The sequence below is a fragment of the Aythya fuligula genome, chromosome Z, assembly GCF_009819795.1.
Source record: "Aythya fuligula isolate bAytFul2 chromosome Z, bAytFul2.pri, whole genome shotgun sequence".
Lineage (NCBI taxonomy): Eukaryota > Metazoa > Chordata > Aves > Anseriformes > Anatidae > Aythya > Aythya fuligula.
In genome coordinates, this window is record NC_045593.1 from 15966985 (window position 1) to 15986855 (window position 19871).

General features: G+C 36.0%; 1 protein-coding gene across 2 annotated transcripts in view; it reads right to left on the reverse strand.

Moving 5' to 3' along the window:
* Positions 1 to 7846: 7846 nt before the first annotated feature.
* Positions 7847 to 19871, reverse strand: part of FGF10 (fibroblast growth factor 10) — a 62928-nt gene continuing 50903 nt past the window's right edge. The window contains exons 2-3 of one of the 2 annotated variants that reach the window (XM_032205961.1): positions 12797 to 12900; positions 7847 to 8591 (exon numbers count right to left, since the gene is read on the reverse strand). In XM_032205961.1, the coding sequence (XP_032061852.1) occupies positions 8397 to 8591; positions 12797 to 12900 (299 nt within the window). In that variant the 3' untranslated portion in view covers positions 7847 to 8396. Of the gene's footprint in view, positions 8595 to 12796; positions 12901 to 19871 lie in introns of both variants that reach the window. The other variant, XM_032205960.1, reaches the window with a different exon arrangement.

Here is a 19871-nt window from a genome sequence, read left to right on the forward strand (position 1 = left end):
GGAGGGCACCTTTCCTAGTTGGCTCCGTTAGCACCTGCACCAAGAAGTTATCATCTAGGTGCTTCATGAACCTCCTGGACTTGCTCGTGTCAGCCGTGTGGCACTCCCAGTTAACGTCTGGCAAGTTGAAGTCCCCCATAAGGACAAGGGGAGTTAATCTCGAGGCCTCTCTTAGTTCTGTAAAGAATAATTTATCGGCGCTATCGTCCTGGCCAGGCGGTCTGTAATAGACTCCCACAATGACATCCCCTTTATTCGTTCGTCCGTTGATCCTTACCCAGAGGCTCTCAACTTTGCCATTGCCGACCTGAAGTTCCACACAGTCCAGCCCCTGCTTCACATACATTGCCACCCCACCACCTCGCCTACCCTGCCTGTCCCTCCTGAAGAGCCTGTAACCATCTATCGCAACACCCCAGTCACAGGACTCATCCCACTAGGTTTCGCTTATAAAAATGTTACCCTTATATATATAACCCTGATATAAGGCAGAAAAGTCATCACACAAGTGCTGAGTAGTCTGTTATGTCTGGTTCCCTGTGTTACAGTCAACTTTCAGCAATGGTAGTGCTTGCAAGGTTCCACCTGACATTTTTTACTTGATTTTTTTTTTTTTTCCCATAAGTGAATTTTTGTCCTTAGTACTTGATATACATAAGACCTCATGCTGTATTGCATTTCAAGTGCAATGAAGAACTGTATTTGTGTCAGGAGTCAGGCTCAGGGAATATGTTAGATGAGTAACAGTCCCAGTTGACTGGCGGCTAGCAAATGTGACGCCCATCTACAAGAAGGGCCGGAGGACTGACCCGGGAAACTACAGGCCTGTCAGTTTGACCTCAGTGCCAGGGAAGCTCATGGAGCAGATCCTCCTGAGAGTCATCACGCAGCACTTGCAGGGCAAGCAGGTGATCAGGCCCAGTCAGCATGGGTTTATGAAAGGCAGGTCCTGCTTGACGAACCTGATCTCCTTCTATGACAAAGTGATGTGCTGGGTGGATGAGGGAAAGGCTTTGGATGTGGTCTACCTTGATTTCAGCAAGGCTTTTGACACTGTTTCCCACAGCATTCTCCTCAAGGAACTGGCTGCTCTTGGCTTGGACTGGCGCATGCTGCGTTGGGTTAGAAACTGGCTGGATAGCCGGGCCCAAAGAGTCGTGGTGAATGGAGCCAAGTCCAGTTGGAGGCCAGTCACTAGTGGTGATCCCCAGGGCTCGGTGCTGGGGCCGGTCCTCTTTAATATCTTCATCGATGATCTGGACGAGGGCATCGAGTGCACCCTCAGTAAGTTTGCAGATGACACCAAGCTATGCGCATGTGTCGATCTGCTTGAGGGTAGGAAAGCTCTGCAGGAGGATCTGGATAGGCTGCACCGATGGGCTGAGGTCAACTGCATGAAGTTTAACAAGGCCAAGTGCCGGGTCCTGCACCTGGGGCGCAATAACCCCAAGCAGAGCTATAGGCTGGGAGAGGAATGGTTGGAGAGCTGCCAGGCAGAGAAGGACCTGGGAGTGATGGTGGATAGTCGGCTGAATATGAGCCAGCAGTGTGCTCAGGTGGCCAAGAAGGCCAACGGCATCCTGGCTTGTATCAGGAACAGTGTGACCAGCAGGGCTAGGGAGGTGATCGTCCCCCTGTACTCAGCTCTGGTGAGGCCGCACCTCGAGTACTGTGTTCAGTTTTGGGCTCCTCGCTACAAGAAGGACATCGAGGTGCTTGAGCGGGTGCAGAGAAGGGAGACGAAGCTGGTGAGGGGCCTGGAGAACAAGTCCTACAAGGAGCGGCTGAAGGAGCTGGGCTTGTTCAGCCTGGAGAAGAGGAGGCTCAGGGGCGACCTTATCGCTCTCTATAGGTACCTCAAGGGAGGCTGTAGCGAGGTGGGGGTTGGTCTGTTCTCCCACGTGCCTGGTGACAGGACGAGGGGGAATGGGCTTAAGTTGAGCCAGGGGAGTTTTAGGTTAGATATTAGGAAGAACTTCTTCACTGAAAGGGTTGTGAGGCATTGGAACAGGCTGCCCAGGGAAGTGGTGGAGTCACCATCCCTGGAAGTCTTCAAAAGACGTTTAGATGTAGAGCTTAGTGATATGGTTTAGTGGGGACTGCTAGCGTTAGGTCAGAGGTTGGACTCGATGATCCTGAGGTCTCTTCCAACCTAGAAATTCTGTGATTCTGTGATTCTGTAATGGGGAAGAAACTCATTACCACAGGTGACTTAAGCTCAGCCGCTGTCATTTTCAGACCGTGAGTAGAATTTGCCTCACATTTTGTATCTATACACATAACCAGAGTCAAGTTTATTGTGACTTCACTTGTGGAAAATGGTTATGACACTAGAGCAGTCAGCAGAGTGGAGAGGCTACTTATTTGTGGATAACTAACTTCCTCAGTCCAGAGGCCCAGCCATTCATTTACAACTTCATGATGGCTTTCAGTATGAATATAGCTGAATATAGCTGAACCTTCCCAAGGGGTTTTATTTCAAAGTACTTTAATTTTCCTGACACAGCACCTTCCCACTGCACCCCCCAACTACCACAGAAATGTACTATCAGCAAGACTTTTTGCTCACACTTCATCATTCACCTCAGAGCATTTAACAAGCAATCAGTTAAACAGATGAATAAATTAAATCTTATCCATCTCTGTCAGGCAAAGGATACAGTACTTATTTAATAGAATAAGCAGAGCCATATCTCTTCTAAAGCTGGATTCTTTTAGCTTAATCCATATTTAAGTGAACATGAACTATATCAGTAGCACTTAGTAAGTCAAACTGGCTGATCATAATGAAGAGACAGAGGATGACCCTTCAGGATTGTTGGTATCTCTGTTCTATTTCATCACCAAAATAAGACCTAGTCAAAGACCAGCATAGGACATGTGTTTACTACCAGTTAAGGAAAACAATGATGACTGTAAATAATATTTTTTTCTTCTATTCTCATGTCTAGTGAACATGAAAGGGGAAAGCAGTATCAAAACACATTTTAATTTGCAACATATCTTGTGTATGGTGGTTGTTAGAAAAGCCAAGCTATTCTTGCAAAGCATATTTAACTTTTGAATTCGTATTTGCACATTAAATGTATGGATTTTTTTTAGAGGATCCAAGGGTTAACAAGACAAAATAGTATCACCAGATCTCTGTATCATGTTCTACATGGAACCAAAAACAAACATCTTAAGTTTGTAGTGCTAATGACACTATACGACAAATATCAGGAATCCCTCAGTGAAGCATTTATGCATCTCTTTGCTTGAGGCCATCATGACATGTAAAATAAGGGGGAAATCATAGAAAACTACTGTACAACAATTGGACAAGATATATACTGCCCATAGTAACATTAGAGCAAACTGAAACCAGTATTTTTCATTTTTCAAAAAGACTTAATGAAAAGTATGTTTTTAGAGCTGTGGAATAAAGAAATTGTATTCACATTTTTAGTGCAAAATTTAAAAAGTCCATTGGGAACATTTATGTTGTGTTTTTAATTTATGCCTAATACCTTAATTTGTTTTGGTTTGTTAGTATTGCTTGAAAGATCCCAGTCCATTGGCCCTACCATATAGAAGGTACTCACTAATTTTTTTACAAAATTCTACTGTTCCTGTAATTGAGGAAACTAGGCTTTTTCAGGCACTTAGTTGTATCTGCTACTAGAAGACCATTCTCAAAACATTTTGATTGTTCTGAATGGATCAGTCCACTACAATTTGAAAGGATGTTAAACTGTATGTGTGGGCTCCTGATAAGGCAGATCCTTCTCTGGGTGCTGTCTCAACTCATTAAAAAGAAAAGAGAGCAAAGGCTGAAGTGCTTATACTTCACTTATACAGTTTTGTGGCATAAATTTTAGAAATATGGGAACAAGGTGAGACTTGACTATTTCTAATGCAAGAAAGTATATAAATTAGGTGGCCATCAGGAAAAACATGGATAAATGTTTCAGGGAGAACATTTTGCGACTGCCATATTTTTTCTACTTAGACACACCTCACTGAATAACATAAGTTCCTGCATGTCATACATTGAAGGTAATCTGATTTTCAGTTGTTTATAGATAGACAAAATTGCAGATTAAAGTGTAGGTGAGTGTTTGATCTTTTCCCAGACTTCTCTGAAGACTGTTAACAGAGAAAAGAGTTAATGAAATTCTTTCACCAGTTAAAAAAACTGTTTCATCATAAAAATAATAATAAAAAAAATATAGCATCATTTAAATGGAGCCATAGTAATTTATATGGTGAAATAGTGTACTTCCTGAGCTTGGATGAATAGCTACACTGAAGATGAACACACATTATACTTGCAGCAGTAATAAAGAAGCTGTAGTATTTTGATTCTTCATTTGCTACATTATCTCAAGATAATCATCATCAAAGAGTCTGACCTTTGATGTAATTATAGGCCCTGTATTTTCACTGCAGTATACCGTCTATATATCATCAATACCCTAAATATTTCACATAGAACTACACACTAAGATACTTCCAGTGTAGTTGTTGCTGTCTTCTGGTATTGAGATGTGTATAACCTCATATTTGGACAATGGACATGTATTTCTGATGTCAACGTTAGCATATGAGATTCACTGTGCTTTATTAGAAAATGGTAGTCCCAAATAGTTAATCGCAACATAGTCAGAGAAAGCTCCATATGAGGTTCAAATATTCTGAGTAGGTAGACATAACTATGAATTTTAATCTGATAGGTATGAAGCAAACCATTTTTTTTTTTTTTTTTACATAATGTGATCGGAAACATAACCTTTTGCATGTTTTTGTCTGTTACTTGCAGTTGCATTGGAATTGTTTCACTTGAGCTTTTTCTGAAAACACCATCAGTAATCGTACACCAACTAGCTGCATCAGAACATGTTTGTGTGTTGTGTTGTGCTCTTTTCCCCAACTCAATAGAAAATAAGGAGAATGAATGATGATTCACAAATCTAATTTAAGAGGGTTAATAATGACACTTTAAAATAGGCAATGTCTTCCTTAATTAATTCATGGATTACTGATTGAAGTAGTTAGAACTGTATGAATAGAGACAACCAGTTTCAGCAGGGACATGAATTATGTTGTACTTATACACTTATATTATTAAAGCTTACTAACCTCTAGTGAACTTTATAACACAAAATGTCTTGAATGAAATCTTGTATAAAATGTGACTACTTTTCCATCTCTGAAGTTTACTTTAAAAATGTAAGTACACGTTCTTCCTAAAACCCTTCATTCTTTCATTAAAGATGCTTGCTTTAAATTCATTACTTTTTTCACTGTATAAACTAGGTGGATCTGAATACTTACGGGAAGAATCTAAAGCATTTGGTTGTTATTAGTGTGGAGATAGCTGACTCACACATGCAAAAAATTAAAGAAACTTTACAAATGTTCTAGTGATTTTTGTTTTGTTTTAGGGCTATACAGCACCAAACCACATCCTGTAGTACAACAGACCTTTTCCCTTTTTATTTTTATTGTGCAATATCACTTCAGGTTAATAAAACAAACAAGGACAATACTCTTATTCTCTATTCCCCAGATTTTATTATTTTTATTTAAATATAACATGCTATACATTGTTGCTCAGTGATTTTTGCTTTTATTTTCTTTTTAAATCCCTCCCCTGTTTTCCTTTTACTCCGGAGTCTGTTATGTTGACAGAAAACAGCTTATAGTTGAAGAACTGTGATACTCTAGAGTGTCTGCAGTTTGCTTCCACCACAGTGGAATATGGTATGATAATGATGCAGGAATCACTGATTCCTTCAAGGTAATTTTGCTTTGGTTAATTCTCAGAAACAACTATTCACGTCATAAATGGCTCCTGACTCACTTTGGAAAAGTGATATTTTCTGATTTTGGCCTCTGAGCAGCATAAAGTTTTGAGTAGTATTACAAAGTTTATGCATAATCCCTTCCCTGACCAAGTAAACTAGATAATTCTTTAAAAATCATTTGTACCCTAAATGTTCTTTAAGTGATCAGCCAATACTGCAATTGCCCAAGCTAACATTGAATGTTCACTGTGGGTGGTCCGTTATGTCTTGTCAGTATTCATTATTGATTACAACTTTAAACAACAAAACCTCACTTCTACTATGGTAGTTAAGTTTGCTGATTGTCTGCATTTACATTTAAAATCTGAAATTATTATTTCCCTTTCTAGAAAAGTCACATTTGTGAAGAAGCAAGCTGGAGATAAAGTTCAATGAAATGTAATGTTAGCTATCGGCTAAAATGTTTTGTCTCAAATGACTTTCTGGTTTTAAAACAATTGACTTTATTTAAGTACAGGAAATACAATCTGACCATTTTGTATTTTATGGGAAAGCTATTATTTTTTGCTTAAAAAAAAAAAAAAACACAAACAGCTGATATTTAAATAACAGATTAAGATTGAAGTGCTGGTTAAACATTGACTTAAATAAGTTATAGAAGACTCCAACACCAGCCTTTTTAGAGGTTAAACATTCTCAAAAAGACACATTATGCAAGGCTATCCTTTGTACCAAAATACAGTTTCCAAACAATAAAAATAAAACCAACTTTTTCACAACAAGAAATATTGAAGATAAAACTGCAGCATCAATATAATCTCATAGTTATCACTTAAAGTATTTAGAACAAAATAATATTATACTACTTTTGTTTCTTACTACAGACACTGCAAAGGCTTATTTATTTATTTAGTGGAATACAATGTGAAGACAGTGGTACAAATTGTTTGATGTACTGTTTTCTATTTATCTGCTCTAACAAAATGAATCTCAATATGGTTATATTGGTGAGCTATCCAGAGCTCTCTAAAATTACAGAGTAAAGCAAAACATAAAACAAACCTTATGTACCTTTAATTGAACAGACTTCATATCACGCTTAACTTTGTTATACTGCAGTTGCTCAAGTTAAGCCATGGGACTAGTAACACTTTATAAAAATGTGCTGGATATTATGCATTTTGAGCCTTCAGTTACAATGATGGATATGAAAGGCATGCTAAAGCTGGATACCAGCACGGCTTTTTGGTTGGCTCTCATATATAATATACATGTGAGTAATAGTCTCTGATAAATGCATGCACATGATTTTGAATCCCCTACCCCTCAGTCCTTATTTAGGTATTGCTCCCAGTATATGCCTGTGATTCTACAAGCTGGTACCAAGGACAAATGTGCTGAATGGGCATATTAACTGAATAAGGAGTGCAGGACTGTGTTGCCTTCTTACTTACCTTTCAGAGACCAAATTTTACACTTGGGAATTACATACTGTTTAGTTTTAATATGTGCAGTCTCAGTGATTTTAACTGGGCTGTCCACATCTAGGTTCCAGCCCAGTGCTTGCCGCAAAGTTTCTCACTGATTGCAATGCATCTTTGATCCCCAAATCCAAGTCAGACATATATACAAACAGATGCATTGACACCCAAGTACAGAGGTGGCCCCTCCTCTCAATTTAAAAACAGCAGAAAGACCCTTTGAACAAAGTATTTCTTGAAGTTTGTTCTTGAGTGTTGAGAAGTAAAAAAAACCTCTCCAACATAGACACCCAATACCATAAATTCAAGCACTGCTTGTTTGGTCTTTTTGCTTAAGTGCAAGACAGTTTAAGAAAAAAAAAATGGATTATACACATTAAATTCTGCCTTTAAAGCCATGTCCATTCCCTATTCTCAGTGTGCTTATGAGGTTTTGACACTTATCAACCTCTGCATAAAGTACTGAGGAAAAGGGAAAACAACAAGCAAATGAGGAAAACATTTCAAAACAAAAAGATATTTAACATCCTATTAAATAAATAACTTAGAAATAAAAAGGAATGAAGTTAGAACATACAAGCAAATCATACTATCTGTTTTGTTAAAACAGTTTTACACTACTTTGCTTATATTCCTTAATCTTATCCATTCTTCCACAAGGCTTCTCCAAAAACATCTTTGCTTTTACATATGACCCAAGTGCTTCCAGTAAATGCTTGTGTGTCTAACTGTTCATTGGATCATTAGGCTTGAATAAGCAAATAAGGTCCTTGATACAAGTTAGTATTCCATAAATAACTTTCCCCATGAAGATCATTCAATAGATTGTCTCTCATCTGTTAAATTCCGTCGCAGAGATTAAAAAAAATAATAAATTGTTCACACTGGCAATAACTTCCATCCCGTTTGATCCAGCTTGTATCTTGATTTTAAGATATGACACTGAACTTAATAAAAGTATTTTATCTGCCAGCAATAAGTTCAAAACCTTCAGAGGCTTCCCCTGCTCTTTTCAAACAAGCAGATATCTGCGCAATTTCTTTGCACTTACTCTTCGAGAGGACTACAAATTATGCTTGACATAAGAGCCTTTGGTTCAACTGAATTGATAATATAGTTCCTTCATCTATGACATTACTACCATTGGAAGAAAGTGAGCTGAAGTGTTTTTCCTTCTTGTTTTCTGTCCTCTTTTTGTGGCTCCCCTTCCATTCAGAGCCACAAACATTTGCCTTCCATTGTGCTTCCAATTTAGGGATGCATATGTGTTATATCCATTTTCTTCTATTCTTTCCTTCAATTTGCAATCACTGTTAAACTCCTTCTGTAAAAAGAAGAAAACACCAATTCAGAATAAACAAATTTCACTGAGATGCATTTAAAGAATCACTTAGATTACAAAAAGTGAAAAAAAAATAATTATAGCAATAATTATAGCAATAAAATGATATAATTCATCCAGAGTTGAAATGCAACTTCTCTGTATTGGAACACAGGAACAATATTAAATCATATTCTCAACAATAAACTCGAAGTATGAGGTAGTGCTCTTGGAATCATTCATCATATTTAAATTCTAATAAATACAACCCTTAAATATCTTGAACCAGATTATTGATACCATATGTTAAACAATGGCATACTTCTTATTGAAAGTAAGATCCTTTACACTACACTGGCCATGAAAAAGTGCTTTTTTGGGTGGGTGCAAATCACTGTCAGGCTGTTGATAGAATGGATGTGAAGCCTGTTTACTTGCTGATTTGAAGAGGGGCTTGGCCTAAAAGAATGATTCGTATATGAGCCTATATCTTATTGTAAAGATATTCACAGTAAAATTCAGAGCAGTTTTGGGTAGGATACCAGGGATTAATGCTTTCTATTTTTAAAGGAGAATCAGTTGCCCATTTGCTATAAAGGATAAAAAATACAAGCATGATGAAGCAAGTAGAGGGAGACTATAATGTTAAATGCACTTTTATTTGGATCTGCTTCTCTATAGTGAAGACAAGAAAGATTTGTTTTCACAAAAAAGTAATTACTACATATAAAAAAGTCAGATCAAATTACTTATATTCCATACAGAAAACTTTTGAAAGTATAACATTTACAACATACTGAAACATCAACCAAAAATTAATATTTTGTTGTTTCTGCATTTATAAAAACAAGATGTTATTGTACAGCTCAAATGGAAGCATGTCAGAATCTTAGAGTATGATATACTAACCATTCTTAAGGTGTTTATGAACAAGATAACAAATTTGTATGAATAATAAAACATTTTTCATGGGATAATAATTTCAGGGATTTTTTGATTATGACTAAAATCTGTAGATATTCAGATAAAAAAATATATATATAGAAAGTATCTGCATTAATAAAATAGACATTATTTATCTGAATTATATTGTTTTAAAACAACACAGGTCAAATACATATTTTTTTCTATTCCTATTAATTTAAACTAGATTTTTTAAACTAGTTAATGTTCAGTACTTCAAAACAGTAAGAAGTTTCTGGTGTATTATTAATGTTTAACTTGATTTTAAGACCACAGAACACATACTTAATGCTTTTTTAACACAATTGCACATATGCAAACACAATTTGGCTCTCAAAATGCACTTAAATTTTTGGATTAGTAGTTAGTGGAACAATAACTGTTGGGGAATACACTGGCAGGAGAAAACTCCTATGCAAAACAACCATTAATGCTGCCTGTATTCATACGCTAACATACAGATAATTTAACTTTTAGTTGCTGTAGTAATTTGCTACTTCCTATATCAAGGTATTAAGAAGGCAGGTGACTATCAACTATAGTTCTAAACTACAGTAATTTTTCCTATCTGACAGAGTATTAATTTGTTAAAGAAACCAAATGAGTCTTCCTTGGTTCCCTCTAGTCAGTCAAATGGTAACATATTTGATAAATGGAGAAACAGTCATACTTGTTTTTCCAGATGCAGAACCATACTAGAATCCAAACTTTTTTTTTTTTTTTCCCTATTCTAGATAATACAGAGAGAACGAATGATGTTGTGAAGTGGCTAAGAAGTCTTATTGGCAGGGGTCTGAGTGTTAGCCCAGGACTGCTTTGTTCATTCCAACCAAATTTCAGTATAGCCCTGCACCTATATGGTGAATGAATGTCTATTGTGCACATGCTTAAGAGTGTTTTTAAAATTTTTATTGGTTCTGTTTTTCATATCCATCTGCAAGCTGCCACTCTGCAGTAATATGAGTCTAACTGCAAGTCTTAGGAGGATGGGAAAAATAATAACAGAAGCATTCTTGAAATCTCAGAAGTATTATGGAATAGGTTTTGATAAGTCATTATATTGTGATTTTATGATGTGAATATTGAAAAATTATCTCAGTTGGAATTAAAAAACCAGCTTTCCACATTCATAGCCTCCTGTCAACACTATTTCTAATACACTGTGAATTACTGAATCTTATGGCAGCAGTTTCCACCTACGGTACATGAAAGCTGTTTTGCCTTCTTTTGTGTACGAATAGGGTTGGATGAACTCCTACCACACCAGCAATGGATAACAAGTTGGGTAGGAAACCTTATTTTAGGTTTTGGGACAGATCATCACAAATGACTAACTTAACAACATTAACCAAGATTTGTATTGACTGGTGATATAGGCTAATATATTCACTTATGTCCAGAAGTATTCCTGTGATCAATAAAGCAACAGAGCTTAATTGAAAAAAGGTAACAATGTTAGTCACTCAGTATACCCTTATGATTCTCAAACGTGCAGGGCTGACCACTGATTATCTATTATATCTCACCAGTGTAATTTTATAAATTAAAATCTACATTTATGGGAGCTTAGGAAAAAATTATCTGTTCAGGTCTTTCTATCCCTAATGCAATTCTTCAACACTGCCCAGGAACTGGAGGAGATCAGAAGTAACCTCATAAACTAGGAGTGACTAGTAACAACAGTGCAGATAAGGGAAGACAGTTTATGAAGTTTATATGAACTCAGTGCACCCAACAGAAATGCTTACTTAGAAAAAAGGGCCAAATGACATCAACCCCCTTGAATCTCAATTGATGCAATCGGTAGTCTCAGAATGGCAATACTTCATTGTTTTCAGCAGAAGTGGGCTTAACTATGTTACCCTCTTTAAAACCTATGGATGTTCTGAATCCAGAGCAATCTGAAGATTGGCTCATCACCTCTGTACATGACTTGAATAAGTTTACACTTATGTGGGTTCAAACTGGATAAAAAGTTACAAAATTACAAACCAGTTGATATGTAATAACAGAACAATCTGATGTCTGTGCCATCATGCGGATGTGTGAGTGTAAACTTGAATTTAGTAGTCAGATTTCTAGATCATACTGCTTCCTATTAAGAATTTATTATTATTATTATTATTATTATTATTACTTGTTTAAACTGGAAATATCAGTAAACCCAAACTTACAGAAATGCAAATAGCACAATTTTCAAATGATATCCAAATTCTTCTCAGTCAAAATATCTCTGTCTCTTTGTCCTGTTTATAAGCTTGTGTATTAATTACTATAGTCATTTTATAGCTAAGTGCTCCAGAAATCTTCTTCTCAACACTCATACTTTGATGTGCCTTCTCCATCAGCTGAAGTTTACAACATTTTAGGTACACTTTATTTCCTCAGAATCACTAATTATTGTGTCAGTACTGCAGAAACTCGGCTCTGGTGAGGCCGCACCTCGAGTACTGTGTTCAGTTTTGGGCCCCTCACTACAAGAAAGACTTTGAGGTGCTTGAGCAAGTCCAGAAACAGGCAACGAAGGCAGCTGGTGAAGAGTCTGGAGAACAAGTCTTATGAAGAGCAGCTGAGGGAGCTGGGGTTGTTCAGTCTGGAAAAGAGGAGGCTCAGGGGTGACCTTATTGCACTCTATAGGTACCTTAAAGGAGGCTGTAGCGAGGTGGGGGTTGGTCTATTCTCCCATGTACCTGGTGACAGGACAAGGGGGAATGGGCTTAAGTTGCGCCAGGGGAGTTTTAGGTTGGATCTTAGGAAGAACTTTACTGAAAGGGCTGTTAGGCACTGGAATAGGCTGCCCAGGGAAGTGGTTGAGTCACCATCCCAGGAGGTCTTTAAAAGACCGTTAGATGTAGAGCTTAGTGATATGGTTTAGTGGAGGACTTGTTAGTGTTAGGTCAGAGGTTGGACTAGGTGATCTTGGAGGTCTCTTCCAACCTAGATGATTCTGTGATTCTGTGAAAAATATGGAAAAAGAGCCTTAAAGATTACATTTTGTAGATCCTTTCCATCAGCCATCAGTTAGTAAGAAATGTGACTGAAGCAGTGAACATAATAAATCCCAGCTACAAGAAGCTTGTGGCTGGGGGGGCTGCTGGTTTACCAGAGGGTGACATTTTGATGAACAGCTAATTTTAGTTCTAATTAGTAGTAATACACAGACAAGTGGGGTTTTCAGTAGGTAAGAGAGGAAAATATGTTGACTACTGCCATCTGTTTGGAAGGTAAAAAGAGGTACTTACTGAGCCATAGACTTTTCCTTTCTTGTTCATGGCTAAATAATAGTTGCTTTTAATAGACTTAACTGCCACGACTCCAATTTCAACGGATGTTATCTCCAATATGCCTAAAAATAAAAAATCAACTATTTAATCACTTCATTATATGATTTTCTCACTATAGAAAGAACAGTAAACCCCCCAAAATACTAAGCTTCTAATACTCAAAATGAATTGACCAATAGACTTCAGTAACATTCTTCTCCAAACTATTGCAAGAGTATACACAAATATTGTTTCAATTAACATGTTTCCTTTGCAAACCCTGCATTTTAAACCCCATAAATACTGAAACAGCTCCATTCTTCTTAGCATAGATTTTACTAAAATTTATCAGAAGAGACATCTGAACCACAGCATTAAATTAAATCTATAGCATATGTCAATAGAATGTTAGATTTATCCCAATCTTCAAAACCAGTGGTAAACTATTTATTCCTTGTAGGACATTTAGATAAACTAAATCTCTTGGCTACACTGAGATGATAATTCATTTTTGGCAAGTGTGTTGACATTTTGGGATATAGTAAGACTAACCCTAACGGCCACATTATCTTTGCTTTTCAGATATCAGAAACGTTTTGCTCTGTTTGTAATAAATATGATTAACTTTTTTTTTTTTTTAAAAACAAAACAAAACAAAACTATTTCTGGGATACTGGATACCTCAAGGGGCCAGTAACAGGACACAGAAATTTTCATCCCTGCATTGTCTGTCCAAGAGCATACTGATTTGGGACTAGCAGTTAGTACCACTTACACAGGGAGTGACTTCAGAGGTATATTTTCAGCTATTACTAGAGAACCTGGATGGCTCTGTTGTTTTAATGCAAATGCTTTAATATAAGATAAATATGGTTCCAAAGAAATATCTTCTAAATGGTTAGTATAGGTAGTATACTCCAGCCTTTCTATTGATATTAAAGTAGTAGTAATGGGAAAAAAAAGCCATCTAACTCAGAGGTCACAAAGGGGCAACCACTGCGGAAATTACTGGAGGGCCAAAAGTATTGGGAAATCTTAGAGAAAAAACATCCTACATAAAGCCAACAAATAATATGATGAATAGATCAGCTGGGACAACATTGATGAGTTGCCAACTACTTAAAGAAAAGGCATCCGCAATAATTTGGTACTACATATGTCCAACACTTTTTGTCTGAGCAGAGAAAAACTGGAAAATTCATATGTTTTTTTCATTTACTTAAAATTCCTTATGGTAACCACACACCAACTGAATCCGAGCGTAGCTTGTTATTCAGTGCTTTGTCTGGAAATGCTGTTTTTCTGTCCATGAAAACTGTATGCAGTCTGTGCAGACTGTGTAAGCATCTGGAGTTCAGTTTGCAGTGGACGTTTGTAGGAAGCTCCTTCACTGCATAGATATGTATATATTAATAATGGCTGCTTTAGGTACAATGGAAAAGTCAAGCAATATGGCCATTGTGCTGCAGGTCTGTATAAATCAGGATTAACAGATGAGCGAGGTTGATACTTGTTCTGTGACTTGACATAGAAGCTTTGATGCTAGCTAGACAATGGCTGTGAATCAAGCACGACAAAGAAATATCTGATTTTTAATAGGAAGAAAATTGATGATATAGGTTATGGACATGAAAAATAAAAGAAATATAAACCTAGGCAATATAATGGGAAAAGCTTCCTTTTATTGCCATGAAAGAAGAGATGGACTTTTCTGACTGCATTTTTTAATATATATATATATTAATATAATAAATTCTGGATTTATATAAATTACCTATTTTTAAATAAAAATATATGTAAATGATAATGAATTTACCAGAGAATTTGTATTTATTTAACAGGAAGCAGTAGGTTGGCCAGAGCTACAGAGTGATTACATATTAGAAAGACTTCAATGAGAATGGCAACAATAAACAACAAGAGGTCTAGGATCTAGTAAAGCTCTCCAAAAAATGGACCATGTTAAACCAGAAATATATACATATATATGTGTATGTATGTATATGTACACAATACATTTCCTGTCCAAACCTATAAAGTACTCAGGGAGGAGGGTTATTTTGTTTTAATTTCTTTATGAGTGCCTCATGCTACAAATACTGATTTCAGTATGTAAATGTAGGTGTTGATAGGCATAGTTTATCATGTACTGCTAAAAAAAGCAGTGATAAAACCTTCTCTTGTAAGAATTTAATTGTAAGTTTCTTAACTACAGCATGAAAAATCAACACTGCTAAAGATTGTGTTGCACATATATACTAAAAAACGTCACTCACAGAGCTGAATATCCATTGAGTTTCTAACAGCTGCATGAGAGCAGTTCTGTGACAATTACCTCTTGAGCTTGAAACCCAATGGGTTTAAAAAAACAGTGAAAGCATAGTTACATATGGCATTGCAAGTGTGCTACCTGTGAGGGAGTAAGAAAAACAATTTCCCAAATAAGCTCATTCCATCATCAGAGGTGTATCCAATTCAGTAGCAGCAAAGGCCTTTCTACTATATCTAGAGCTACCTTTTTCCACTGCTAGGTAGAAAAAGATATGCCTGGTTAGATAAATGAAAAATCAAAACATAACTTCCATTAGTCACCTACATGCAATGTTAGCTTGTGCATTAGCACAAAGTCCTAGGTGTAAATAAGAGGAGACGTAAATTGGGGGAAATTAGTCAACTAGTAAAATTAGTAAATTAGTAATCTGGAAAATTCCAGAATGTTTTCAGGAAGAGTGAGGTAAGACCCACTACCTACTTTTAAGACTAATATGACTATTACGGAGGAGCTCTGTATCCTTTTCCATAAGTAAGATGAAGATAATTGTACTCAAGAAAAGTTGTCAGAGCTCCTTAACTAGGTCTTGTTAGCCAGCTCATATATTACAAACGTTGTGCCATTGACACAAGCAGATCAGTAAGCCTAGCAGCCAAGGCCTATTATGTTTTTGTTACTCTTATAATGTTGCTCACTTTCACTGAAAAAAAAAAAAAAAAAAAAAAAAAAGCCAAAGTTGTTTTCTTGCTTTTCTGCAAAAGCATTAATACAGAACAGTGGTATTTAACATTTTTCTACCATGGGTCATCTTCTACAGTATTTGTACTCAAAATCAAGAACAGTTAAGTGGAATGCTTTAAGTTATGTGGATGACAACTTGTAAGAGGGTAAGACTGTGTTGTGAATGTTGCTACAACACCCCTCTCTTTCTGTGCGAGTGACATGTTTTCAGGTCTTTTCCATGTCAAAAACGAATTTAGTCAAACGAATTTTATTGTAGAAATTAATAGCTGTAACCCAAGTGTCACCAGTAAAACTAGGCTAGGTCTATCTCTAACACCAGTAACAATAAAAATAAAATCTGATACTGGCATAATATGTAGTATTATTACTTATTGTATGTTGAAATGGATTAAACTGATTTATAGTTTGTCATAGTATATTTGTAATAACACCATATTGGATTAACTTAACAGACTATTGCACTTGTGAAATTTCTGAGTGCAGCTGAAGGAGAACAGTGTTTAAATAGGAAACTTGCTCTAAATTAACACATTTTAATGCTGATACACTGCTCTTCACTATAATAACCGAGTTAAAACAACAGAACAATTTATATAAATCATGAAAATTTTTCTGGTAAAGTTTGGTCACTATCTCATTTGCCATTATACCCCCAATCAGGCAGCTAAAAGAAAATAATGAGGAGAATTGTTATTATGTTAACATTATATATAAGAGTAATATATATATACATCTAATATTATATATGAGAGTATATGTAAGAGTAACTACCTTCATTGTACCCAGTTATGCTATTTAACTGCAACCAAATTTAGCTGAATTCATCTGAACTACTGTCAGTTTGATCTCGTGACCAGTGATCCTGGACTTATTTTCATTGGGTTTGTTTTGTGTTTTTTGGAGTTGAAAAATGTTGTATAGCTTTCAGTGAAAATTTTGCATATTTTAACTTCTGCAATATTTTGAGGAAAGAAGTAAAAAAATTGTTTTTCTTTCAAATAAATGTAGTACTCTTCATCTATTACTCCTTGGGTAGCAGGGGTCTAGTTTGGTATTTATCTGCCCTGTTACTAGTTGTATGCCCTGGAGACTTCACTGGAGTTACATGCTCATTACGAGCATGGAACTATCTTTTGTCTAGATTGCAAATTGTTCAGCATCATTTACACATTTGTTATGGAGGGGATTGTCTTGTGTGTTTGATAGAAATCTATTGAAGGTAATGGGAATCTTTTTGTAGGTGTCTGTGATGTAGACACAAATTCCAGAGCTCAGGATGAGAGCATCAGCTCATCTGACACAGATCTATAAGAAGTCATAAGGACTTTCCAGAACTTTGAAATAGACTGCATTTAAATCAAGTGCCTTTGATCTAAGGGTGAAAATATGTATTTGATTATTCTTGAGTCATTATTAAATTCAGCAGGAATGTGTAAAGTAAAGCAATTGAGACATACAGTATGAAGCATAAAACTGTAGTGCTTTCACCACCTAATGAAACTGACTTCTTTCAGGACCCATTTTTTTTTTTTTTTTTTTTTGTATTTTCCTCAAGGTTTCTATAGTAGAGCTATGTGGCATGATTGGGCATCTATGTTACTGAAATAAAAAATATAGATAATTTCCATTGCCTCTCAAGAGTAATCAAGCTTGAAGGTAAGAATCTCTATATAGTCAAAGACAATGTGGCTAAAAGGATGCCAGAGTGAGGGTACTCCATGGCTTTAGTCAGGAAAACTATTCTTGGCAGATGAATTGTTCTTAAACACTTTCAAAAAATGATATGTGACCTCCAAGGTGACCTATATACACTGTCTACATGAGGAAGATTTTCTGTATTTTTGATATATATGGTATTTGATACAAAGCCTTTGCTGTAAGACTGTCACTTATATTTCGTTTGTTACTCTTGTTTAAGAGAATATTCTGATATACTGATTTCAAAAATCTTTCCCAAATTGATGATACCTATTGCTTCTCTCCTGTATGCAAAGGTTTTAGCCCATCACTGATGTAAATTTGGTATGGTGTGATATTACTATTAATTATTTTGATTTATAATTTATTAGGTGCTTATAAGCATATATTTAAAAAATATTTGCCCCATATTTTTTCTCTACATATGCTGACTTGTCTCTAGGTCTTTTGTTTTCCCTTTTTTAAAAATAAGTATTATATTTATTATCATGTTCTTTTTCTATTCTAACCTGTGTTAGTTACCATTGGTTGGAGCTTGTGTTATTTTTCTATGGAGACTAAAAAAAAGTATGTATTCCAAATACTACCTAATATGTTTCTAGTATCTGATTTTATGCCTTGGCTTGGGTTCATTCATTTGCATTGCTAAAAATAATCCCTCAACAAAATAAATAAAATAAATAATTACTATGGTATAATTTGACTTGTATCTAGGTTTGATAATAAGCAGTACAAAAAAAATATTATTGGGGGGAAAATTCTCATCGGTAGTTTCCATTTCCAGTTCTATGTTCTTTAGGAACTTGGAAAAGAAAAAAAAATATATGTATATTTTTAAATGAAGAAAATAAAAAAATGCTGTGGTCTCCATTATGGTTTTAAAACAGATAGCACACTTACTTTACAGCCATAATTCTGTAAACTCCAACAATTACAACTTATCCCCATTGACCACATCCACTATAAAAGCATGGTTTTCAATACCCAAACGATTTCCAACTCAATATAATTAGAAACATTTTAAATATCATCTTGAGATGTGCCCTGTAGCCATGCATATGCTCTCTTTACAGGTCCCAAAGGCTCAAAACATACTCCCAATAGAAACCAAATATATTTAACTTAAATAAACTGTATTTTTATGGTTTATAAAAGTGATCATTGTATAAATGAGAAGGCAACAGAAAGCTGACTGGCTATCTTGTTCCACACAGAGGGATTGTTTAAAATCAATCAATCAATCAAACAAACAAAAAAAAACCCATACTCTTACATAATTCTGTACAGTAATTCCAAATGTCTTATGTTCTTATAAAAATACTGGTAATACGAGGCAAAAAAAAAAAATACAGAATATCCTAGAACTTGTGTAAAATTATGTCAAGCAATTTGTTAGGAAGTAGACGTGACAGAGTACCAGATACATTATCAAGGCTGTATTACAATGGACCAAAAAAACCCTGTACCTTGCAATGAGAACCACATGATTCTGAAATCAAATGCTATGTAGCATGAGGCAGTGACTGTTTTTCTGTAGTGTCATTTGTATAGTAAGTTCTTAAAATGCACATTACTTGTCTGTAACCCTATTCTTAATGTAAAAGAATGGGAATACCTTCTATACTCCCCAATTCAAAGACTTCACATTTCAGACATAATGCCATCCATATATGTGGCAATCCACAGGCAGTCCTTCCCTCCCTTGCCTTTTCTTCTGTCTGCACTGCAGAATAAGACTGAGTTCATCTGGACAGAATGTGATAATGACTGAGAGTTTCTGAAACTTTCCAGTTTCTGAAATGTTGACAAGAAGGTTCTGGACCTGTGAAGTCAGGTAGCAAGTGGGTAATGGGAGGGCGAGGAGGGGAAAATTAGCAACATATCTTTAAACTAAGTTTTCAGAACTTTTTTTTTAGATCACCCTGCAGGGAGCATCTCTAGAGGAGTTTCTTTGACTGTCAGTGTCTTGGGCCAAACAAAGTTGATGATAAAGCATCATGTTAAAGATTTCACAATTCAAAAAGCTGCTCCTAGTAGGCTATTTGAAAAAGGCTTGTTTGAGGAAGTGAGAAGATTGGTTGGATGTGGTCATGAAAGACAAGAGTGAAGTACTAAGGGGTCACTGAGTCTGTTCCCACTCTGTTTCACCACTTACACTGGTGGGGAGTGAGTTGAAAACATCCCCAAGTCAGAATGTATACTGCTATCAATCTTACCATAGAATCATAGAATGGCTTGGGTTGGAAGGGACATTGAAAATCATTTAGTTTCAAACCCACTGCCATGGACAGGGACGTCACCAACTAGATCAGGTTGCCCATGGTTTTGAGCATTGAACAT